This window comes from Topomyia yanbarensis, chromosome 2 (genome assembly GCF_030247195.1).
Source record: "Topomyia yanbarensis strain Yona2022 chromosome 2, ASM3024719v1, whole genome shotgun sequence".
Lineage (NCBI taxonomy): Eukaryota > Metazoa > Arthropoda > Insecta > Diptera > Culicidae > Topomyia > Topomyia yanbarensis.
In genome coordinates, this window is record NC_080671.1 from 427386309 (window position 1) to 427411780 (window position 25472).

General features: G+C 41.4%; 3 protein-coding genes across 4 annotated transcripts; 1 reads left to right on the top strand and 2 right to left on the bottom strand.

The window, feature by feature from the left end:
- Positions 1–13100: 13100 nt before the first annotated feature.
- LOC131685337 (zinc finger protein 771-like) lies at positions 13101–15853 on the bottom strand. The gene is made up of 3 exons (XM_058968991.1): positions 15621–15853; positions 14640–15555; positions 13101–14585 (listed from the first exon to the last, which is right to left on the bottom strand). The coding sequence occupies exons 1-3, from the start codon at positions 15726–15728 to the stop codon at positions 14287–14289; spliced, it is 1323 nt and encodes a 440-aa protein (XP_058824974.1). The 5' UTR covers positions 15729–15853; the 3' UTR covers positions 13101–14286.
- Positions 15854–20899: 5046 nt separating this feature from the next.
- Positions 20900–22216, top strand: LOC131685341 (10 kDa heat shock protein, mitochondrial). Its single transcript, XM_058968997.1, has 2 exons — positions 20900–21066; positions 21398–22216. Exons 1-2 carry the CDS (start codon positions 21064–21066, stop codon positions 21698–21700), a joined length of 306 nt encoding a protein of 101 aa, XP_058824980.1. The 5' UTR covers positions 20900–21063; the 3' UTR covers positions 21701–22216.
- A 143-nt stretch (positions 22217–22359) lies between these two features.
- Positions 22360–24504, bottom strand: LOC131685340 (tyrosine--tRNA ligase, cytoplasmic). Of its 2 annotated transcripts, none has more exons than XM_058968995.1 (3): positions 24352–24504; positions 22784–24247; positions 22360–22722 (listed from the first exon to the last, which is right to left on the bottom strand). In XM_058968995.1, the coding sequence occupies exons 2-3, from the start codon at positions 24227–24229 to the stop codon at positions 22594–22596; spliced, it is 1575 nt and encodes a 524-aa protein (XP_058824978.1). In that variant the 5' UTR covers positions 24230–24247; positions 24352–24504; the 3' UTR covers positions 22360–22593. The 2 variants fall into 2 exon arrangements, with proteins under 2 accessions (XP_058824978.1, XP_058824977.1); XM_058968994.1 differs by having other exon boundaries at positions 22784–24252; positions 24352–24448.
- Between the last annotated feature and the right edge of the window lie 968 nt (positions 24505–25472).

The following is a 25472-nucleotide window of genomic DNA, read 5'->3' on the forward strand; positions in this document are numbered from 1 at the left end:
GGTCCATTCAGTCCTCGACTTGTTCGCGAACAACTCGGTCTAGTCCCCGACGATGGACCTGACCTACTCCGACAGAGTATTCCCCGGCGAGAAAAGTTCTCCCGAGATCGAGCTAATCAGTTAGGTGCCTAGTTCGGCGATTCTGGTGAAGCAGGGTATCCGATGCACTGGTGCGCCGATGACCCGCGACTAGCGGTGTCTCGTCGCTGTCTATTCAGTCTAGTCCCCAGCGGTGAATCTAGCTTACGCTAGCGGAGAGTTCCCTGGCGAAAAATTTTTTCCCAATATCGATTCTTCTTTGGTTTTCGCTACTTTTCTATCGGAACAACCGGTGGGGTGCCGTAGTCGGTCTGGCAAATCTGCATGGAGCGTGACATCCGGTTCGCTGGCGTTTCGACGACTCATACTCGCTGCTTTGTTGCAGTCTAAACGACTAGTCCTCGGCGGTGGATCTAGCTTATACCTGCGGAGAGTTCCCTGGTGGTGATTGCTCTCCCGAAACCGTTGTTCGATGTCCATTTCGCTGTAAGACAGTCATGATCTACATCAGCGGTGTTCAACCTTTTAAGTAGCTCCCTGCACGTCACTTCAAACCTCGGACATTCAAAGACTCTCCTCGGACATTCAAAGACTTCAAACCTCGGACATTCAAAGACGCTCCAGGCACAGTGTTGACGTTGCGTGCCCACACCGATGAAGATACTCCTTAAGCAGCCGTGGCTCGGTAGAAGCTGTTTCAGGTTGAAGGTCATCTCTCCGTGCATTCTATTGACCCACGTCGACAGGTTTGGATGAGCCAGTAGGTCCACTTTCCTTTCTCCGTATTATCCTATGCCTGCAGCTACGCCATCATCGAATCGATTCTCATCATCTTCATCACGTTTCTGACATTTCATTGATTGTAGCACTTGATATCCTCCGTCAGGGTAATGCAGATGGGGATCATCTCGGCATCAAGGCATACTGCCTCCGGTACGCAATCGCAACTCGTACGACCAGTAGTCGAAGCGTCCTGTTCAGCTTTTCGCGGTTTCACTTGGTTTTCAGCGCCGCACCCCAAGCAGTATCGATGACGAAATCCTAGATAAAGACCCGACATTTCGCATGTGTAATCAACGTGGTTGTTTAAGCTCAATCAGTCGTCGATTATCACTCCCAATTGCTTCAGTGCACGCTTCGATGCATTCACGTGCCCTTCGATGGTGATCTGTATCCTCTGAACCGCTTTTCAGTTGCTGTCCAACAACAAAACCGTCTTGTAGTGAGCTATTTGCAGCTTGACCCGTTCATCCAGCTCTCGATCGCATCGATTGTCTCCGTCACCGATTTTCTTCAAGTGTCTCACCGTTAGTGACACATCATCCACGAAACCAACGATTTTCACTTTCCTTGGCAGCAGCATTGTTAAGACCCCACACTGATAGAATATATTCGTAAATCGCTAGGAATTTATTTCGTACAACCAACTTTAATAAAATATACGAATTTTTCGTATATATGATGTAGTTCTATCGAAACCCTTTTATTTTTTATTACGAGTTTTTCGTGAAAACCACGAAATGACTTTCGTTGGCTTATTACGAAACAGCTTCATTCAGCAAACGAGTCGTTCGCTGTTATATACGAATATCTTTATAATATTTACGAGCACCATTCGTCAAACCATCCACGTCAAAAGAGCAATATGGAGCCATTGTTGCTATTCGTCAGATAATTGTTGTTGTCTGACTATTTAGTAGTCGTATCCGTGTCCGCCGGTTGCAGGAAGATTTCCTGAACCTCTTTCGCTTCCAGTTGATTCAGAATCTGGAGCATTACAGAATCAGTTGAGCCGTCGTCGTGCTCGTTGATTTTGTATGAATAATTTTGAGTTTTTCTCTGCCAGATCGGTGCTGTCAAACATCGATCCTAAAAGATCGAATGCGACGAACGAAATCGTTTGTAATATACATAAGCGTTTATTAAAATAAAAGAAACTTTCGTTCATCAAGCGGCCATTTCCTCGTATTACAATAAAAGCGATTTGGCCACATCGATTTTTTTAAATAAAAAAAACATCGATCCTAAAAGATCGACTGAAAACAATAAGAGGCCAATAAATACGAAAACTTTTCTAAGATAAACGAAAAGATTTCATGCGACCAACGAAATCGTTCGTAATATACACAAACGTTTATTAAAATAAACAAAACATTTCATTTCATTCACGAAAAATAATGTCGTTATCAACGATAACATTCGTGCAGTGTACATTAAATGTGTAAAATTTACGAAAACTTTCGTTCACCATACGGCCATTCTTGTTCATGAAATGAACGAAACTTACTATTTACAATGCACGAAAATACTTCGTTGCAGAAAACGACGAATGAATTCGTGCATTGCATGATTTATTATATTCACGAATTTATATTATCAGTGCATCTTACATCACATTCCAAAGTGTTTGACAGAGAATGGAGCCCTGAGTAACGCCCGCTGCGACTCGCATTGCCGTCTGGTACAGCAGTGCTCTACTCTGAAAGTAGCTCTTCAGGATCTGGCTCATTCTTTTATGGCACGCTGCGGCATTGGTCTATTCGAGGCTGGAGGCCCGGTGACTTCACTGACTTTGGCAGCAACATCAGTTTCTGCACCTTCCTCATTTCGGGGATTACTTTCGTCTAAAGACGTCAGCAGTAGCATCCTGAACATGTCCGGATATGCCAGGATCGCAGCTTTCAGCACCACGGTTGGTATTCCATCCGGACCGAGGGTTTTCTTTGATTTTAGTCACATCGACGCGTCTTTGAGCTCGTCGTTAGTCACTTGCCACTCGACTGTGTTGCCTCCTTCTTCTTCGCCGTACGGTGTCGGTGACCAGGTAGTTGAATCGTGATTCGGGAAGAGACCCTCAACGATTATCTTTAGCTTACCCGGGCATATTTCAGCTCGTGTCGACGGACCCTCGTCTTCGTCATGACGAATCAGTACGCGTCCCCCAAGGATTGGCGTTTATTTCTCAGCACAGCTACTTATGGCAATTGGCTTGCTAAGCTTGATCTCCCGTTTTAAAAAGTCCCTACCTTCTAGATACGTCGCTTGCGCTCCTCCTTACTCTCCGATCTTGCGCTCTGAACCTGCCTTCTGGATCTAAGACAAGCAGCGCATAGCGTACTGAATTACTCATTTAACCAGTAAGCTGCACGCCGTCTACTACATGGCCCTAGTTTTCGTGATGTAACGTCACAAGCCGTCACAATCCTTCTAGCCGTCAGCCGTATCAACGTACTTGATTCCGTTGTTCGCCGAAGTAACTCAACAAAGAGGTTTTCGTTAAAGGCTTTCGTCTTCCACTTTAGCTTGCCGCCCGTCCTTCTTCGTGCTGCAGCAGGGTTCCATTGGCCGATATGGTAGGGAATCGCCTGGTGGCCTCCATGGGGATACTTCTCTCACACTCTCCAGTCCATGTTCGCCGTCAGTCAAGGACTACAGAATGTGGCGAAATTTCTCTCGGTACCTATATCCGTTTCGTGAACTATTAAGCTCCTAGCTCCTCGCTTCGCCGCGATCTACTCGTTATAGTCCTCGGCGGTTGAGCTAGCGTCCACAACGTGCCGACAGGTAGGTGTCCAGTCTGCAGCCAATTTTCACTACAAGGAAATATTTTCACAAGATAACTTTTGCAATTGAAACAATGCAATTTGCATTTAAAATATTAGGCATATTTTTGTTTAACATATTCATTTTTTTCAAATTTCTCCAAAATATTTCGGGGGGGGGGGGTATCGTCCCCAAACCCCCCCCCCCGCTACTACGCCACTGTCCGTGCGTCACGGTCTTCAGCTGATAGAACTTCAACGGTAGTGATGGATCCGACCGCCAAGCGACCGTAAAAAATTTGCGATCGTCCGGATGCATCCACACTTGCACAAACATTTTCTCGGCGTCGGCAGAGAATACGTAGTTGGGTACCCGGAAATTCGCTACCACGGCGAGCAGAGATGGTTGAACCGTTGGACCAGTGAAAAGGAATTCGTTCAGCGACAACTGACCATGCGATTTGCTGCTCGCATCGAAAACTACTCTGGTTTTAGTGGTCGTGCTTTCTGGTCGACGTACAACATGATGCGGGAGACAAAACTGCGGGCCCGCGCCGCGGGAACACTCTTCCATATGCCCCAGTTTTATATATTCCCCCATACGCCACACGCTGCTCGTTGTCCTTGGCGAAACGTCTCTCCATCATCGAAAATCTGTTCACAGCAGGCTTGTAGGAATCCCCTAGGAATGGGAATTGAATAAATTGTATGACTACAACTAACATTTCAATATAGGGAAAAATTTCGGAAGAAACAGAAGGTTGTAAGAAACGGTTGCCCGTTACTCGGGCTCTTATTTGCCCGGCAGACCCTTTTGTCAGAGCGGCCTAGGTGCTTCTACAGGAATTTCGGATTTTCGAATGTAAGCAAAAAAAGGGAAAAAAAAAATAAATAAATTAATTTACCGACTTTTATATACTCAACTTTCTGCTTGTGGCGGGAAGAAAACAGTTTCGTCTGACCGGCCGGGACTCCAACGGCCTTGTTCTTGTGCTGGTTTGCTTTGGTTGCTCCGGTAGCGATCCTTGACTGTTAGCTAGGGAGGTGCGCTTTGCTCCTTTGTTGGACCCTCCCTAGCGACGATAGCGAATTATCGCCGGATCTATTCGCTCCCCGCAAGAGACCCCGGAAGTCACCGCAGTGTACTTCCCAGGGGGCACCTTTGGCCACCCTGTTTCGCTCTTCTTGACGTTTAGCTGCGAAGGAGAGCTACCCGGATAGAATTTTACAATAGCATTTACCCTACAAACAATCATAGAACAATAAATATTATAGTTATTACTATTTCAACATTGTTCGATGCCAAGTTCTCACAGTAGATTTACAATAAAATTTCATATAACAATAAATTTCACTCTTCAGTAAAAAACTGATACAGTGCATTCACATTAAATTTTACTGTTTTCGTGAAAAAAATGTATGGAGAAAAAATGATTTTTTTAATGTTAAGATACATAACCACCCCCCTTTTTCACTGTAAAAGTCTATTTTACATTGAAATTTACTGTAAAAACGTTAAATTTTATTGTTTTTATATTGTAGCATAACACTAAAACTTACTGTAAATTATTGTAAAATTACTGTACTGTCACAGTGAAAATCATGGTTTTGTTACTGTACATTTCTATTCGGGTAGGCTCATTCGGAGGATCCTTCACAGCCAGAGCGGAAAGGCGTCTTCTGGGTACTTTGTACTTAGCCGAGGAAGCAAGTGACTCCTTGGCGCTTAGCTTCCTTTTCCCGGCGATCCGACACCAAATCAGTAGACCTCGAACCACCGGCCGGCACTTTTGCGGGAATATTCTTCCGCACACTAGAACGGGCTGGATTGGTCCTGGGAAAAAAAAGTCCAAGCGGGGCAAAAAACACGACGTCGTTCAATCACCGTGGCTCGAAACTTTCAAACCCAGCTCCGATAGCCGCCTTCCACATCAACCGAAAACAAACACAAACCGCCTCGTCCGAGGGGAACGTCATTTCAGAATAATTGTTATATTCCGTTCGATTTTGCATGGATTTTCATTTTTTTCGGCAATTTTAGAAAATTTATACAATTTTCTATCACATCGAGTATTGCTAAAATATTTGGAAAAAATTCAACAATTTTAACCAATTTCAATCCATTTTGCTCGAATTCCGATCAATTTGATGTAACTGGCAACTCTGCATGCTCTATTTTCGAAACTTTCAATAATTCTGGCAACAAAATTTATGTTTCTGTTTTGAATTGTTCCTGTAGTTATGCTGCTGGCAATGTTTTGTTTTGATTTTATCGAGCACTGAAACTGTCAAAACATGAAATTCGAGCAATTCAATTTATTTTTATGACACATTTCAAACTATCCTCGGCCATTCCAAACCATTATCAAGTAATGTCGGAAATTCGAATCCATTTTGATCTAACCAATACCAATTTTTATAAATCCAATCAGAATTTCAAATTATAAGTTTATTTCATCAACAAATCACGGCGTGTCGTTCCTCTCGGCCTCGTCGCATAACTGTCATCGATGAACAACATAACCAGTGCACTGGTATTTTTGCAAGAGGTGAGCTGTGAACTACCTAAACCTTATGTTACTTATTTACAATTATACAACAACATTTTCTACACCTATCTGCACGCACATAACCGTTCTCAAACGCGAAAATGATCAAAAATTTACAACTAAATGTGAACGGTACAGAACAGCGGTGAGCATAATGTTGCGTAAACAAATACACTCTAGGGAGTGTATACCGTGTATACACAAAAAAGGGTATATTTATCCCCAGTGCTAAATTGTTACCCTGATGGGTTACTTTCATTGTACTGAACGAAATTACACAATGTTTGCACTAATCAGTCAGAAATATGTTCATGAGTCTTCTATTAGATTTCTAAGTATGTATAACTTACATAAAAAACTGATTTTCAGAAATCAATCATTATCAATTATTAAGGGCAGATGAGGCGGCGTTGGCTGAGTGCTATCAGCCTTATGCTGTAGCAGCGGAATGGAAGAGTGCCTATACCGTAAAATTTATGCCCCAAGTCAAGGTGTGATGCGACCCGTGCCGAGGAATGAATGGTGGGGGAGGGGTACCAACACTTCCAACCCAAGCCCTACGTAAAACTAGAACTGGGATTCGAGGTGATGACAAATACCAAGCCACGCACGGAGGCTGTGGGGCATCAGGCCATACCTCATAGTATTTTTGCCCTTATCATGTCAAGCGGGGCTCTGGAAGGTTAACTTTCTTTCCCTAGACATTCGTGGGAACAAAACGGAAAACACTAAGAACACTATAAACATTAGTGTGGCGGAGTTTGCGGCGATGGAGGTGGAAGTTGAGAAGGATTGCGCAGAAAGCAATCTTGGGGAGCTGCTGAATAGTTTCTCGTTGGAGGATGTTGTGTCCTGCACTTTGTCCATTCTCAAATCTTCAACAGGAGACGATGGTCGGACAGTGGTCAAGGAGGACACATACCGGTCCGGCGTAGCACCGCTGGGGCTCCGATAATAAAACAAGAGCAAATAATGCTATGGGTGGCTGCTGAGAAACGGCCACAAACCCGCTGAAGCGCTAGAGTAAGCAAAAGGCACTGTTGTATAACGGTATCTTTCTATCCCACTTAGGGAATAAAAAGAATAACAGTGTAATGTTCGAAATCGAGCATTATTAACTTATACATAGGATAATAAATACTTAGTGTGTATTGATCGATTAATCGATCAATACTAGAGATAAAACTAAAAATATATCGAGGCTGGTCCTCTTTTAACGCTGACAGTGAACAAGTGTAGTTCGTCATCCGAAATCCTGTGCCTAGTGAAGTGTTAGTAGGGAATTCGTCCGCTCCGGTTTAGTTAGGTATATAAAAAGTGGCGACGAGGTGTTCAACGGACCGTAGTGTGGATCTCCAGCGGGAAGGAAGTTTCGCTTGACGGACCGGTACGACGGACATTTTCTCTGGTGAAATTCGGCAGTTCAACCTTCCAGGACTGGATTGAAGTAGGTGACGGAACCCTTGGACTTGCAGCGTTAGATTCGGAGGATTTAACGGTGCTGGCAGATCGGTATCTAGAAAACTGTAAGTTTAATAGAAAACCACGTGCTTTTCAAGGCTATTGTGTGAGTGAAATTGCCTTTTACTCCAGCTTTTCCTTTTCTGTGATTTTTTTTCTTTCAATTGTAAAGCAGTTGTACAAAAGTTCTTTTATTTTCATTGTTTTTCAGGTGAAAAAAGCTTTTGTTTTAATCAATTACTAATACAATTTATGATTTTCTTTTCATGCTTACCGGTTGGAGATTCGCTCATCCATTGCTAGCTGGTGCTGAGACTAGAGTAAGGAAAATCAAAATCGGATTGAACGGATAAAAATTGAGGGTAACAACACGATCTGGATTTGATCGGGTGAGTTTTTTTCCATTTTTCTTCTGTTATTCGATTGGGCTAACGTGATTTCTCCGTTATTTTCAATTTTTTGCCCATATTGTAAAAAAAAACAAAATATTTTGAAGCTTTTAGTGCTAAATTGCACAAATAATTTTATTCCTCTTTTTGGCAGACCATGGTTGGATGCTTTCATCCCAAACTGGAGAACATTTTTCTCAGATTTTTTATCGGTAAACAGTCTGACTGATAACAACAGTGATAATATTGTCGCTGAAATTAAACAAAAATATGGTCATTTATTTAAAAAAGATTTCTCTATGCCAATTTTGGGATATGAAGCAGACTTGGATCTGAAATCAGAGAGGCCGATTTTTAAAAAAGCGTATGACGTTCCCTATAGGTTAAGGGATAAAGTTTTAGAATATTTAGATAAACTGGAGAGGGAAAAAGTAATTACCCCAATCCAAACTAGTGAGTGGGCGTCTCCAGTAATTGTAGTTGCTAAAAAGAACAATGAAATCAGACTTGTGATAGATTGCAAGGTTTCTGTAAATAAAGTTATCGTCCCAAATACCTATCCATTACCCACAGCTCAAGATTTATTTGCTGGTTTGGCAGGTTGTAAGGTTTTTTGTGCCTTAGATTTGGAAGGTGCATATACCCAACTGTCTCTTTCGAAAAGATCAAGAAAATTCATAGTTATAAATACAGTTAAGGGTTTATTTACTTACAACAGGTTACCACAGGGGGCATCATCTAGTGCGTCCATTTTCCAGCAGGTAATGGACCAGGTTTTGAAAGGTTTAGATTATGTATATTGCTATTTGGACGATGTGCTAATTGCGGGTAAAAATGTGGAAGATTGTAAACAGAAGCTTTTTGAAGTTTTAAAAAGACTTGCTGAGGCAAATATTAAAATAAATTTTGACAAATGTAAATTTTTTGTTACAGAGCTTCCATATCTAGGGCATATCATTAGTAAAAACGGGTTACTGCCTTGTTCTGACAAAATTGCTACAATTCAATGCGCTAAAATTCCAAAAAATGTGACTGAGCTGAAATCATTTCTGGGACTTATAAATTATTATAACAAATTTATTCCTCATCTATCTTCGAAGTTGTATTTCTTATACAATCTTCTGAAGAATAATGTAAAGTTTATTTGGGATGAAAATTACAGCAAAGCTTTTGAGGAAAGCAAACAATCTTTATTGAAGGCAAACATTTTAGAGTTTTATGATCCTACAAAGCCTATAGTGATAGTTTCTGATGCTTCCGGATATGGTTTGGATGGAGTAATTGCTCATATTATTAACGAGGTTGAAAAACCGATTTGTTTTGCTTCGTTTTCTCTTAATGCAGCCCAAAAGAATTACCCAATTTTACATTTAGAAGCTCTAGCTTTGGTGTCCACGATTAAAAAGTTTCACAAGTTCCTTAATGGAAAATTGTTTTATGTATACACAGATCATAAACCCCTAGTAGGAATATTTGGGAGAGAGGGCAAACATTCAATTTATGTAACCAGATTACAACGATACATATTAGAACTCTCCATTTATAATTTTGAAATAAAATATAGACCATCTACTCAAATGGGAAACGCGGATTTCTGTTCGAGGTTCCCATTGGAGCAGATGGTTCCGAAAGAATACGATAAAGAATATATTAAAAGTATCAATTTTGGGCAAGAGTTACCAATTGATTACCGCAGGATTGCTTCAGCGACAAAGAATGATGAATTTCTGCAACAGATTATAGCCTATATGAAACAAGGTTGGCCTAAGCGTATTGACAAGCGCTTTTCCAGCATATTTTCCAATCAGCATGATTTGGAGTTATGTGACGAGTGCTTACTTTATCAGGATTGGGTAGTAGTGCCGCACTGTTTACAAAGCGAGCTATTAAAACTTTTACATGCCAACCATGGGGGCATAGTCAAAATGAAGCAACTTGCGAGACGATTTGTATATTGGTTTGGTATAAATGGAGATATTGAAAAGTTTGTCGCAAGATGTGATGCATGCAATGGTATGGCGATAGTACCAAAACAAAACATTAAATCCAAATGGATTCCTACTACAAGGCTTTTCAGTCGAGTGCATATAGATTTCTTTCATTTCCAGCACCACACTTTCCTCCTAATGGTGGATAGTTTCTCGAAGTGGGTGGAAATAGAGTGGATGAAAAAGGGTACAGACACAGGTAGAGTTCTTAAAAAGTTAGTAGCATATTTTGCTCGCTTTGGGTTGCCTGATGTTTTAGTTTCAGACGGTGGTCCTCCTTTCAACTCATATACTTTTATTAATTTTCTGGAGAAGCAAGGTATTAAAGTTCTCAAAAGTCCGCCGTATAATCCTGCTAGTAATGGCCAGGCGGAGAGACTAGTAAGGACAGTTAAAGAGGTTTTAAAAAGGTTCTTACTTGAACCAGAAGTTTGTGAGCTGGATTTGGAAGACCAAATAAACTTGTTTTTGTTTAATTTTCGTAATTGCTCGACAAGTGATGAACAATTTCCATCAGAGAAGATTTTCTCTTTTACACCTAAAACACTATTTGACCTAATTAATCCAAAAAAGACTTATAAACACTACTTAACACAATTAACACAGCATGTACCACAGGAACTACCAAATGATGTGGTTATTACAAAGGACAAATCTGCGGCTAAGGTAGCAGATCCTTTGGATAATCTGATGGCAGGAGATGAGGTGTGGTACAAAAACCACAATCCTCATAACTTTGCTCGATGGATAAAAGCGACGTTTCTAAGACAGATTTCTAAAAATATTTTACAGGTGGAAATTGGAAACGTGCAGGTCAACGCCCATCGAAGTCAACTTAGGGCGACTAATGCTGACTTACTGGTCCGGCCGAACATCCATTTTCCTGCTCAAACGACAGGAACAGCATATGCTAGCGACGATGAAGACGAAGGTTTTCGAGGATTCCCCGAAAATGAAGATAAAAGAGGGGAGAAAAGGAAAAGTGAAAATGAATTACCGCCAGTTAGGCGATCGAAGAGAATTAGAAAAAGTAAAATAGATCAGAATTTTGTATACAAATAATTTAAATTTTTTGATAGTTGAATAGATTAATGTCAATTCATTTATGTAGAATGGATTAATGTCTGTTCGTTCAAGTAGAATTGATTATTATCAATTCAATCGTGTTTCGTTTAGATTAAATATTTAACTGAAGGGGGAAGAGCTGTTGTATAACGGTATCTTTCTATCCCACTTAGGGAATAAAAAGAATAACAGTGTAATGTTCGAAATCGAGCATTATTAACTTATACATAGGATAATAAATACTTAGTGTGTATTGATCGATTAATCGATCAATACTAGAGATAAAACTAAAAATATATCGAGGCTGGTCCTCTTTTAACGCTGACAGTGAACAAGTGTAGTTCGTCATCCGAAATCCTGTGCCTAGTGAAGTGTTAGTAGGGAATTCGTCCGCTCCGGTTTAGTTAGGTATATAAAAGGCACCAGACAAGCGACAGAGTTCAATGGACACTGAGTCGCTGAACAATAGTGGGAAGGAATCCTACTCGATGCGCGCTGATCGATAGCGACATGGAGCAGACCTCAAGCAATATGAGACTCAAGTTTAGAAAGTGCACCTACAAACAATGGTATCTCGAAATCGCCTGTGTAGACAAAGATACAGCTAAGTGACTGCAGGACGCCACAGCTGCGATCAAGCCCTGGGAAGGCGCTTCATTGAAAGTCGTTGAAGCGTGACAGATTCCAAAACAAGCGTTTCACACCGGGTATTTTCCCAACAGAAGCCACAGGTCTGAGGGAAAAATCCTTCGGCTGGTGCAAAATTACAATTTCTGCACAGAACGCTAAATTGTCGTAAAGGGAAGCAAGGTCCTCAAAACAGTAGAGCTGCTATTGACGGTAGATGAGGCTTCAGTGAAACTGCGATAACCTCCCAACAAAACAATCTGAACTACGTATTCGAAAAAGCCAGAATGCGCCAGTTGAAGGGTGCCCCGTTCTTCGCCGAATGTAGAAGTTCTAGTCAAGTATGAACTGAAAAAGCTCCTGTGGGTGGCCTGCAGTAACGGTAACAAATGCGTCGGTGGTTGCCCGTCTTACGAGCTATACATAAAAGCACCCTACCGTATGCGGCTCACGAACTGATACGCAAGGAGAGAATCGAAAACCCCCTGTAGGAAGGTGCGTAAACGGTAAAAGTCAAAGCAACTTCTGGGCTAAAGAAGACACCTGGAACCACGAACAGCACACAGCCTGCGATTAGCCGTCGGCACAATAAAGAGGACGAAGCATTGCATCGCTGCATTCAAATGAACCTTCGCACGTAAAAGATGCCACAAGCGTCCTTGCCCGGAGGTTCATCAAGGAGTGCCTAGACATCGCTCCTCTACAGGAGCCGTGGGCAAATAAACACAAAACCTAGCTTAAATTCCTCAGTTCACAAATTAGTATATTGAGTTCTTTGCGACCGGTCTCACGAACACTAATGAAGTATCCTGGTTGAAAACAATCCCATTTATTTTTGCCGTCTTTGTTTATTATTTTCCACCAGCTTGTGATGTAGTATTTGTGTCATGTGGCGTATACGTACATGAGCCGTAGAAAACTCTATTGGGCAATCCATGAGACGTTTGTGATCAGCTGATTATTTCTTGTTTACTTATTCCGACGTTACTCCGAGGGGTGCGAAGTCCGACAATATTATTGATTCGATCCAACATCAAACAAATCGGACTAACAAAGTTGTTTGTGGACGAGTTTTTCTCAGGAGGGTGTCACTCCTGTCATCCGCTATGGAGATATACGGACTTTGACAGTAGTAACATATGATGGGCCTAGCTGCATCTAGGCCCACGTCGCCCGTGCAATAGCATTGGGTTGTTTTGATTTTAACAAAGGCAGATGTTGGCTAGGACAAAATGGCTGCCTAGCAGGGGGCTGGTTTTTCTGTTCGCAGGAGTGGACTTGTTGACAGAACCCACCGCTGAATTGTCAAACAAACGTCTAATGGATTGCCTAATTGTAAAGACCAGCCAACTACAAGAGCTCCAGTTTTGATAAACGGCGTAATGAAATTCTCTAATTACAGAATTCATTCAACGAGACATCATTGACATAACAGTGGATGCAACGAGGGCTAGGAGCAAGCAGGAGATTGTGATCGCATCCCTGGCGATGCGGATACAGCACCACCATCTGAAACCGATGCCCTCGTAAAGTACTGCAGAAACCTCAACAAGCCCTTTATCATTGGATGTGGTGCCAATGCACATCACATAGAGGTGAGTACCTACTAGAATACCTTTCGTCAAATGATGTCAATATATGTACCACATAGCAGCCAGGGATGCGAACGGTACCGGTACTACATATTTTCCGGTACATTTACATTTGCACAATCCCTACAGCCTGCAACAGCGACGCATCACTACTGCTTCTGCTCCTCCCAGAACGGTAGCCAATCTGAGTGCACTTTTCCGTACAGTAGTAAAATACATTTTTGTTTTGCTGCTGTACTCCGGCTGCTCGCTTTGTACACTCTTCTCTATACATTCAAAGAGATAGGACACGAAACCGTTGATGCCGGTCGTGGCGTAAATGAACCGCGTTCATTGTCGTTGTTTGTGATTAAAAATAATAAGAAGTGTAAGGCCGCTTACAGAGGGGCGGCGAGAGGCTGAGCTGGGGCAGGTACTGACATTAGGATGTGACACGCGAAACCTTTTACTCTGACATCATCCCTTTGGAATCTTCGATTCCTTATAACAGAACTCTCGTTTATTAAAAATGAACAATTAATAATAAGGTCCTTTATACCTCGCTGGAGAAATCTATTTTGAATATACTGTGAAAATTTTAGAATGATTCGTTCGAGTTACGTTTCCGGTCAGGCCAAAAAATGTGGTTTCACAAAAACGCGGTTAACGTTTTCAGTACGCTCGGGGTACACATAAAAGACGTTGCAACAGAATTGAAAATTTGAACATGTAATTATTATCGTCTTCCATTTTTTGGTATTTTTTCAAAACAGTCAACTGAATTTTAAACAAATAAAAAAATCGATTCTTTCAAAATTGTACGACTAGGTAACGCCTTACACGAAGAGGTGGTCAAAACATTACTTACAGAAAAAGTACAAAGGGATTAAAATTATCCAGACTCGGGGTAATTGATGTAAAACCCGGAAATCGCCCCCAAAAAAGTCTCCGGTTCAAAAACTCGGAGGGTTGGCAATCCTAATTCGTGATTTTCTCAAAAATCTTTAAAAAAAAGGATATGAAAGTATTATGTCAATGACAACTATTTCTTTTTTTCAATGCGTCTTAGAGTGCCGCCGCAGTCCGCTGCTGTCGGCGAACTTGGCCGGACAGGCGTTACACTGATACGGCTTCTCGCCGCTGTGCACTCTCCGGTGAATAATCAATTTGCCCGAAGAGTAGAATGCTTTTTCGCATTCAGGACACCGAAACGGACGATCGTTATTGTGCGATCGGAAATGAACGGTTCTCGAGTAATGTGTCCGGAAGCGCTTCGGACACTCTGAACATGCGTAGGGTCGTTCGCCCGTGTGGAAGCGAATGTGGTTCTTTAGATTGCCACTCTCGGCAAAACCTGAAAAAGATTTGAATTTTAGTTTTACCAGTACATGCCTACTTCGCACCTTACCTTTGCCACACTGCGGGCACACGAACGGTTTAACTCCAACGTGGGTCCTCTCGTGGGCGGTTAAATTCCCCCGCTGGTGGAATCGCATTTCGCAATATTGGCATTTGTACCGTTTCACTGCTGAGTGAATTCGAATGTGACTTCGAAGACCAACTTTATCCTTGAATGTACTCTCACACTGGGGGCACTTGTACGGTTTCGGCTCCGATATATGGGAAGCCTCGTGCTCATATTTCTCATTCAGCCCGGTGAACTCTTGAAAGCAGTACCAGCACATCAGATTATGGACTGTCGGCAGAGTGGCCAATGCTCCGGAACCTAGTTGTTCGCTATCATCAGTCGATTCGACCGCCGGATGGCAGGTTCTGATGTGCTTTTGTAGCGTAGTAGTCTTGGAGAAAGACTTACTACAATCGTCACATCGGATCGGTTCAACTTCAAATTGTTTCACCATTTTACCTTCGACATCGTCTACGCTTTGATCTGGCATTACACTAGTCCGTTGTTGGCTGTCTAGCATCGGAACAGATATGTTAATTTGTCCCACTTCCTGTAACTCAGTAAGTTCTATTTTGATTTCTTCGACATCGCTATTCCCTTCCAGCTCTGAATCGGTTTCATTCGACACATCCGTTCCGATGATCAAATGTTCTTCCAAAAGGTCAACTTCGCCAGTGCATGTGGTAGAGATTTCAACGTTTGAAGTTTGCTGTTCGGTTTGCATCGGTGGTTTGTGTACTGGCACTTCGAGTTCAACCGTCAGCTCTTCGGAGTGGTTCCGGTTGCTATCGCCATTTCTGGATGGTGAAGGTCGGCTTATCCGAAGGATGTTGTTCTGAATGCACTTTTGCTTGAATAAATGGGCAGCTTTTAGTTCATCGTAGCACGGAATGCATAGTAGATCCTCGTTTTCAACCTGTTGGGAATGAATTATGATATGGAATATGTGGATGTGGTGGTTGTTTATAGGTAGGTACCGACCTCGATTCCCGTGACAGAAGTGAACATCTGGTCCAATCCGTTTGGATGCTGGTATATTGCCACCATACCGGAACCACGCGTCCGGCATGCTACACAGAAGGCGTTCATATTTGAAAATTGTGTACCATTGAATATTTAGCTGCTTATAATATATTAAAATCCTTTATGGATGAAACAGTATAGAAAAAACAATAGTATGGTTAGAGGAAGGTTGTTGATAAACAAAAATAGCACTGAAACAAATAATATAAGCACCGTTTACACTATCGACCAGGGTGGCCAGAAAGAATTTCTTAATGTCGGTTCACTCTAAGAGAAGACAATCGCGTAGCCAAATAATAGGTTTGTTCCAGTACACGGAAGTCACTCCGGAGTAAACAGGAGCAACAAATCTTTGCTCCTTTTTACTCCGGTTTGCTACCAGAAGAAGAGAAGAAGAGAGTACAGGAACGATTTTCTCCGAAGTACTTCCAGTTTCTCCTGGTACTGGAACAGACCTAATATGATCCAGTCCTAACCTCAATATTGAACCAGCTTCTGATTGGTCGTTTTGCCAGTCAAGAGCGTTCATAATATTTTCAAACGGGATGAAAAACAGTGCTGCTGAATTTATTTTGGCTACTTTTCATATACATGAACATTTCATGCAAATTGAATAACGTGTATTGTTAAGAGAGACACAAATAAACATAAATTTCAATTTTTAAATGCGGCTAGTATTGTGAATATTCTTGACTGAGGGTCGATATTTGAGGTACAATTATTTTCAGCAATTGTGAAAATCATGCAAATGGAATCTGGCAACGATGGATGCTTGTTGTCTTTGGAATTACGACAGGGTTTGATAGATAAAATTAAGAAGAGCAAGAAGCCTGTTGTCGTCTCTTCTCTTAGGGTTCACTTGACAGCGACCTCCTATACTTAACCCTTAAATGCGGAATGTTGTTTTAAAACAACATTGTGAAAACCATCTCAAAATTATCATAGTGACGTATTAAAACTGTGAGACAATTTTCAGAAAATTAAAAAAAAATGCTTTGCGCCTTTAAGAGTTAAATAAATACCATTTCAGAAATCTTTAGAACCATTTCAAAATTATTCATATAATAATCACCATATTTGAAACACTACTGATATATTCCACCATTATAATTAACAACAAACATATGATTACGACTTAAGGTTGGACAGAGAATGGGCAAAAATCGAAAACGAAAAAAGCAGTTTTTTTCCACACCGTATCTTAGATCTTCATAAAAATCAATCAGCTTATGTAGAATGTTGTTACAGTACTGCTGATTGATTTTTATGAAGATCTAAGATACGGTGTGGAAAAAACTGCTTTTTTCGTTTTCGATTTTTGTCAATTCTCTGTTCAACCTTAAAAGCCAACTGTCAAAATTCTTTTTGAAAATAAATTTCGAACAAACCGTTATTCGCCACTCACAGATGTTGGTAGTAAACAAAAGAGAAAAGTTTTCTCTTTCATTAACTGCTATGAACTGTGTTTAGCGGGTAACGGTTTGTCCGGAATTTCCTTTCAAAGAGAATTTTGACGGCTGGCTTTTAAGCCGTAATCATATGTTTGTCGAGAATTCAACTATTACACTACCATACTTATTTTAGTTACCATTTCCAATACCTTCCGTGTATCCCACATATTAAAGATTTGTATACTAGACTACATCGTACTTTTGCGCCAGAGGTTAATAAAGTCGTGATTCGCTGGTTGGACACTTTTTATCTGGACCGCTTTTTAGTTGGACCTCCGCTAGTTGGACTATTGTCCAACTAAAAAGCATCTGAATGTCAAAATCTTATATCAAATTTACTTTGACAATCAATCTAACAATTATTGGAGATGTGAATAGACGTAATGACACTACTAACGTCTCCTTCGGAGAGTTTTTGACATCTCTCAGTCGGTCCAACTAACGAATCAAATTCGTTAGTTGGACGGAGGTGTGGTCCAGCCAGCGAATCACGACTGTATTGCTCTGGTGGTCTTTGTTATACGTATATCTGTTTACGGTGTTCCAAAAATCTAGCTTAACATGATAAAAAATGCTTGTCTTATAATATTACGGTGATAGCTCAGTTCGATAAAGCGACAGTCCACTTAGTGTCAACAAAGGCTCCAACGAAGGCCAACGACTAACGGAAGTCATCGTTATACAAGCCCACAACACTCCTTCCTGATAACGTTTAAAACTTTGGCCATAACGGAAAGCTACGCTATGGAAGACAACATGCAATACGTCGTTGAGCATGATAATGTTAGGACCAAGATACCCGTTTATATTGACAATGATAAGATTGATATGCGTCTGCACGATCTATACCTGGGTACTATTAATAAATTTATTACAACCATCATGTCGGAATACGTAACGGTGGAATTCTTTAAGTTTGAAGCCCGGAGAATTTTTTTCTAGGTATTTCCAACGGTGTTCGTTTCGTGAGAATGCGAGTAACGAAACCTATTCCTTTATATCTGAACTTACAATTCAAAGCAAAAAGCGTGACCAAATCTCAAATCACGCTGTGCACGTATGAAGCACAGACTCCAGCGTGCCCTACGTTGTTACACAAGAAGACCCACTACGAGAAACCTTGTACACAAACCTCTAACTACTCAAACCAGGTAATCGTGAAAGCCCATACAACATCAACAGCGAAGATAGCATAAACGAAAGCGGACTAAGTGATCCCTAAGCAACAAGAGGCAATGAAGTAAATGGATTTTCAACAAGAAATAAGATTTGTTTTTTTTGTGTTTCGAATTCATCTCGTTAGTAACTAGCACCATCTGGGTGTCTAGTGTAGACGATTAACAGTTCACACGACATATGTGAACGCCTAAAGCCACATGTCCCGAGTTTTGTCCCGGGAAGCAAATATAGCGCTTTCTCGTCAGCAAACCAGAAGCACCAACCGAAGCATTCATTTGATATGTGGACAGTTCTAAGACAGAAGCTGGCATCTTCTACATTTTCGAGCATAAGTGAACTGCATAATCTATATATGGTGCACATTTGCTCAATAATTCCTCTCCTAGGTAGAATAGAAACAAAATTCAATTTGCTCCTGAAACCGAACATGTCCGAACCTGAATGCACTGTGTCGGGAGAACGAATGATGAGGGAAACGAACCAAACATTTCATTCATTGCGACGGGCATGAATTGAATTTTGTTTTCTTTCAAGTTCACACAGGGATTTTTTTTCAAGCTCTGGCCCAAACTAATATTATGTATACCAAGCTATCCGCCAATTTTCATATAACTATCGATAATACGGAGAAACGGTAGGTTTTGCAGCTCTAAGATCGAGAGATAATAGTTGTCATTGGAGATTGCCAGACATAGCGCAGGGAAGCTATTTGGGATCGCTGATGTTTCTGATTTACGTCAATGTCGTGTTATTAGTACTGAAAAATCCTCGCCGGTCCTGCACAGACTATCTCAGCATGAAACGTTTGCTGATGGTGGTGTAGCAAGTACTGCCTTTGTGTAAATCCGAAAAAGTTCTTGGTGATCGAATTCAGACGAAAGACGGCAGAGCTATTTCTCCTAGACTTCCAGAACTTTTTTACTGCCGAAGCTCTGCCTGCCTGACCCCAGAACCTTTTAACTGCCGAAAACATTCGAAGAAGGCAGTGTCGATTGAGGTAACGAGGGGAAGCAGTACCCTTTCGACTGTCCTGGTATTTTACTCGTCTGCTATCGTCACCCTATTTGTCTGTGTCATTCCAAACGAGTCAAATCCATGTATTTTGAGAGGTCGTATGTTCCCGGTCAGCGTGGCAAGCAGAAAGTCAGCAAAAGTTGAGCAAAGCGAAATTGATGCTGGCAGAGTTTCTGCGAGCATTTTGCGCGATTTGTGCGAGAATTCTGGCAACGAATTCGCTCAAATGCAACAACCGTTTCTGACAGAAACGGTTAAACCAACCGATGCTGCTCACTTTTATCCACAATCCACCCAAAAATGTACGGCCAAGATCTCTGCACGTTTCCTGCCACATCTTTGTCAGATGCTTTGCTCGATTCGTGCTAAATTCTATCAGGTAGGAATTGCCAGGATCTTTGTACAGTTTATGCCCGAGTTATGCCAGGGTTTTGCTCGGTTCCTGTCAAAATTTGCCAGAAAACGTGAGCGAAACCGAGTTCGCCCTAGCTCAACTAACCCGACAGGGTACGCGCAGAAATCTGACAGGGCTGCCAAACCAAGACTTACAGAAATCTAGCAGGGCGGTCTCTGCCAGAAAATTTGTTCACTGGGAATAAGTGCGAAAGCGACGCACAACTCAAAATTACCTCGCCAGCATGTATTCTGGTTGCAGTTGAAAATCGAAATATTGAACTTGCGCCTTTTGTTTTTTTCCCTATTTGCAGAGTTGGCACCTAATGCGCATCTTGTGTACATGTTAGAGAATCAAGTTGCGCATCATCTACACCATATGCGCTTTAGTTGCGTACTCCGAAAATAAGAGAAAAACCGAAAGGCGCAAGTTTACTATTTCGATTTTCAACTGCAACCAGAATATGTATTATCGTTACAGTTGAAACCTGTATAATCCATCCAGCGACAATCGTTTTTTATCTTGTTTAGTGCCAATCCATGATGTCGGAAGCAGTGCGCTGTATAGCGCATCATTGTACGAATACAGCGCACTACTTCCGACGTGATTTCATTGTTTAGAACCAGAGAAAATATGATTGTCGCTGCCCGAATAGAAATGCACAACAGTATTACAGCATTTTTTATTGTTACATTACAACGAAAAACAACACATTTGTTGTTTCTACAACCAATTTCATTGTACACCTGATTTTTACATGGAAAAAGGGGGGTCGTTAAGCGATGTAACAATGAAAAAACTTATCTTTTCCCATACATTCTGAAATCAAAAACATCGATTTACATTGTTTTTCCGTTGTAGATTTTGGAGGCATGAAGGACTGCATCATAAATACATTGATGTTACAAGAAAAGTTGTTGTTAACAAATAAAACTTTTGTAAATTCAACGTTTCTACGATCAATTTCGATATTACTTTCTGTTCGAGTGGCTGGATTTTCCAGTTTTCAAATGCAACCAGAACAAACGCGCCTAGCCGCCTTTTTGTTCACTGGGGACAAACAGTGTAATACCGGCTTAACAATATTATAGAAAATTCAATCTGGTTACCCTGGTTGTAATCTCGCGAGGCCTTTTTGTTGTTCACGGTTCACGTGGTTCTCACACTTCAACTTCAGCATCACTCACATCAGTCACATCTTTTCTCATTGTCAAATCGTTCTTCAAGCAGCGTGGTCGTTCGGTAGCTTCTCGGTTCGTACGGATTGGACGGTTGTACAAGAAACGAATACCTCCTAGTGGCAACAGTCTAGTATCTTGTGTACATCCCACGAAATCTTCCCGAAGTAACTTGCACAACTAAAATGGTAAGTGTATCTCTTTACACATATCGAATTAAGACTAGGGTCCATAATGTGAAGTATGATGAAATTGTACGTAAGGTCCATTTGTTAGCGAATTAATGAAGATGATATTTTTGTAAAGAGATTTATTTGTTATATCAATAGTTCAACAAGAACATTCGAGATGAAACTCATTTTATTTTTAAAACGGTTTATTGCACTTCACATGTTCCATCTTTCAACATGATTACATAACAACGCCGGTTCATGTTTCTCGCTTCAGCGACATTCTCGAAAGATCCTCTGTTAGGTTTGAGGTTATGACACATACGAATATTTCCATAATTGCTTCCAGGCCACCAAACGTCTGATTCCCTTGTTGGACCGTGTCCTGATCCAACGTGCAGAAGCACTGACAAAAACTAAGGGCGGAATTGTGCTCCCCGAGAAGGCACAATCGAAAGTACTGGAAGGAACGGTAATTGCTGTAGGACCAGGAGGACGCAATACACAAACCGGGCAGCACGTTCCGCTGGGTGTTAGTGTTGGTGAAAAGGTCTTGCTGCCTGAGTACGGTGGTACCAAGGTTGATCTGGGCGACAGCAAAGAGTACCATCTCTTCCGGGAGTCGGATATCTTGGCTAAAATAGATCAATAGGAGGAACAGAGCCGTCAACCCGGACCAAAATCGATTCGCGTTAGAAATCCGGCGAGAAAGGGGGAACTGGTTGAGATTCGGCTCTAACAGCGACAGTTGACTATGTAAGCAAACCAAACATCATCCATCTGTTAGGATTTAAGAATCTGTTAGAGACGACTTTGCTAGTAATATTCGTTCCGTGTGTAAATGAGGATTATATTTTGAGCGCTGAAACATGTGTGACTCGCATTTAAATCACCTAGGCGACGTGTTTCGGGGTTTTACGAACAGAAGAACCGATCGTGTGGACCACCAAAGTTTGTCGATCGAACTTTGCTGCTCCTGCCATGATTGAACGCTCCCTAGAGGTGTTTCAAAACTTGCTAGGTTACTGATAGGGAGGGAAGTTTCTGGCCTCGGAGAACAAGAATGATTGGGACGAGAGAAGATTCAAACGAGTACGTGTGCGTGTGTGGCTATTATTACTGATAAGGGTACGATTCATCGAGTTTATTTTCCGTTAAATAAAACGTAAAAAAAATCTTCATTGTTTTGATGCTGTTATCCGAAAAAAAATATCAAAAAAATGTTGCCTTTGAGATTAGGAAACTTCCTTAAAAATAATTTGTAAACCGGAAGCATTTTTTTTCGAAGTGAATGAAGAATGTAAATTCCAATTCGATTGTATTCCTTAACGTAGTTAAGCTTTATTAACTTCGCAGCATATAACGACTATGCGTTTGTTTATACAAAAGAAACTAACAAAATGCAAAAATAATATCGTGTACTGCGCACATAGTTTTAACGAAATAAGACGTATAGCAATTCTATTTTCATTGCCTTTTTCACTTTTGAAGCGTGGTTGTTCTTTTTAATAAGAAATCGTAGCATTTGCCACAACCATCAACAGTTTACTTGATACTACACTCTTTCAACGTACTGGTAATTTTGTCTCCATTCAGGGTTAGTAGAGCAAAATCCTTCCATAGAGCTTCGCCGTCGGCATTGATCTTCAGCTCGGCCTGAATCTTATCCCAAACCTGGAAATGCATATAATATTTGAACAATTTCTACAATCGCTATAAACCAATTCAAGCAAACCTTTTTCTTCGGATTTAGCTGTGCAATTTCAGCTTTGGTGTTATCGAAACCTTCCGCGATGATGCGATCCCCCAGCTTTGCTCCATCGGGAACTGATAGTAATTCATATTTGTCCTGATTGAAGGCACAAAGTACAAGGCCTTCGCTCTCGACTCCACGAATTTTGGAAGATTTCATATTGGTCACCGTCACAACCGAACGTCCTTTCAGATCCTCCAGACTGTAATAAGCCATGAGATTGCTGACAATTGATTTTTTCGTATCGCTTCCTATATCCACACTCAGAATGCACAAAGTATCCGCGTCCGAATGCTTCACAGCTTCGGTGATTTCTCCTACTTTGAGTTCCACCTTGTCCGGAGTGTTCTCCCCGGAGACTTGCGCTGTTGTGATTTTTTTACTTCCCGCTCCAGTTGGATAGGCTCGTTCCGTTAACTGTCGATGTTCTTCGTTATCGAATACTTGACGAATCGGTTCCAGCAAGCGATTAATATAAATTTCAGCCGCTGTCTTGAGGTCACCTGGATGCAATTCCTGTGAGGCAAACATTGATTCTAGATCCTCATAATTCTCGAATTTCAAATCTCCACCAAACTCAGCCTTTCGTTTAATTTCAAAACCTTCGCCACTCTTGAACATCGGATAGATTACGTGTTTGACGAATTTCAGCAGTCCATTGTCCTCGATGTTTCCCGGTTCACAAAAAGCTTTCTTGATTTTCGCCTTAACTTTGGCTGCACTATCTAAAAGATCGATTTTCGAGTCCTCTTCACTAGATGACATTTTTCCTCCGGCCAAACCCGGAATCATCGGGTTCATCAAATGAATTCGTTTGGCATAACCCATCTGCGGCAGATATTTCTCAGCAAAGGTGAAAATCTTTCTTTGATCCACGCCACCAAATTGAGCGTCCACTTTCAAATACTCCTCATCCAGGGCCTGCAAGCCTGGGTACAAGATCCCCGATAGCAATGGATGGTCTATCTGCTTCACCACTTCTGCTCCCGCCTTCTTGGCATCGTGTTGAGTCACCACGGAGGACAATTTGTAAACATCCAGCGTGTATTCTTTCGAGAGCTGATAATCTGTTCCCCGCACAAATTTTAACTTTTCTAAGGGCACTCCCAGCGATGTCAGCATCGCTTTGATTAGCGCCTCATAGTACTTGGTCCGTTCTTGCAGTAGCATCCATGGGGCCTTCATATTGTCCAGATAGGCATGTAGATCCGCAAACAGAATGGTAACTTCGCATCCGGCTTTCAGGAAATCGGCCACTTTTGACATGGGCACAAAGTAGGCAATGTGTGGCTTGCCGGTTGTTGCTGTGCCCCAGTATATTTTTAAATCGCGCTCCTTTAGAATAGATCGCATGTTGTCCTGACCGAGAACCTCCTGAAGGTTGCGGGTAATTAACTGTTCTTTCTCCTCCCATGTTAAAGCCGTCATTTTGATCGATGTAGCAAACTTCTCTACGGTGAATGTCGATGTAACAGCGAGGAAGAATGATGAAATTTTCGCGAAAACGAAAGTTTAATAATTATTATCGGGAACCTGTTTCACACACTGACCTGGTACAGGTGAGTTGTCCGAGTTGTGGAGTGACAGACAGACGAGAGTCATCAAGCAATTCGACGTCAGCAACTGTCAAAAGCACATTGAGTTCTTGTCGCCCGGTCTCACGAACACTTCTGCAGCTTCCTGGTTGAAAACAATCCCATTTGATTTTGCCGTCTTTGTTTATTATTTTCCACCAGCTAGTGATGTAGTGTTTGTGTCATGTGCCGTGTACGTACATGAGTCGTAGAAAAGTCTATGGTGGAAAAAGAAACGCAACGATTGGAAACGTAACATCATATTTTTCGCTTTTCGTGGTGTCCCAAAATAGGGCAAATGTACACGAGAATGTACCAATAGAATATTTCGACACAGATTTTTCATTAGGGCCTAAGTCGCAATGTACTCAAATGGAGAAAATTCAGTTTCAATATTCGGCGATGCTTTTCTAAATGTAGTTTTTATTGTTGGTATAAATTACTTTATGATCATGTTTTCCCTGAAGCATCTTTGGTTAAACCTTATGACAATATAACAAAGAATTTAATTCCTATGTGCTTTTAGTGGGTAGAAACTAAAAAAATGCTTACGCCCAATTTGAATTCCAGTCGTGATTTCGCCCTTCAGCAACCACCATTTGCGAAAGGGCTAAACCGTGAACACAATTTTCAGAAGGGCGCGGTAAATGGGCTAAACCAGGCCCCTGTCAAAGACGACGTCTCTGTACAGCCAGCATCACTGCCAATAATCAAAACATTAATTTTGAATCGAATGATTTAAAGCTGTAATTAGTTACTAAATGTTGATTTTCTGAATAATATGGTATTAAATCATCCCACAAGATGCAAAACGTCGTGTGGAACACTTGAATATCGTGTATAGTACCGAACATAATTCTTTGTTTGGGGCTTTATAGCTATAACGCCCCATATATGTGGGTCGCTGTCAAACACCATATGATGGAATAGGGTTGCCAGGAGGCTGGGCTAAACTGACTTTATCTTGCTGGGTAGGGCTGGGTAAATGGGCGAGCTTGACAGTATACTTTTTAATAGGGCTCAGCAAATGGGCGCATATAAACCCAATGCAAATGAAAGGGCGCGCGCATCTTTTCTCCGAATTTCATGAAAATATC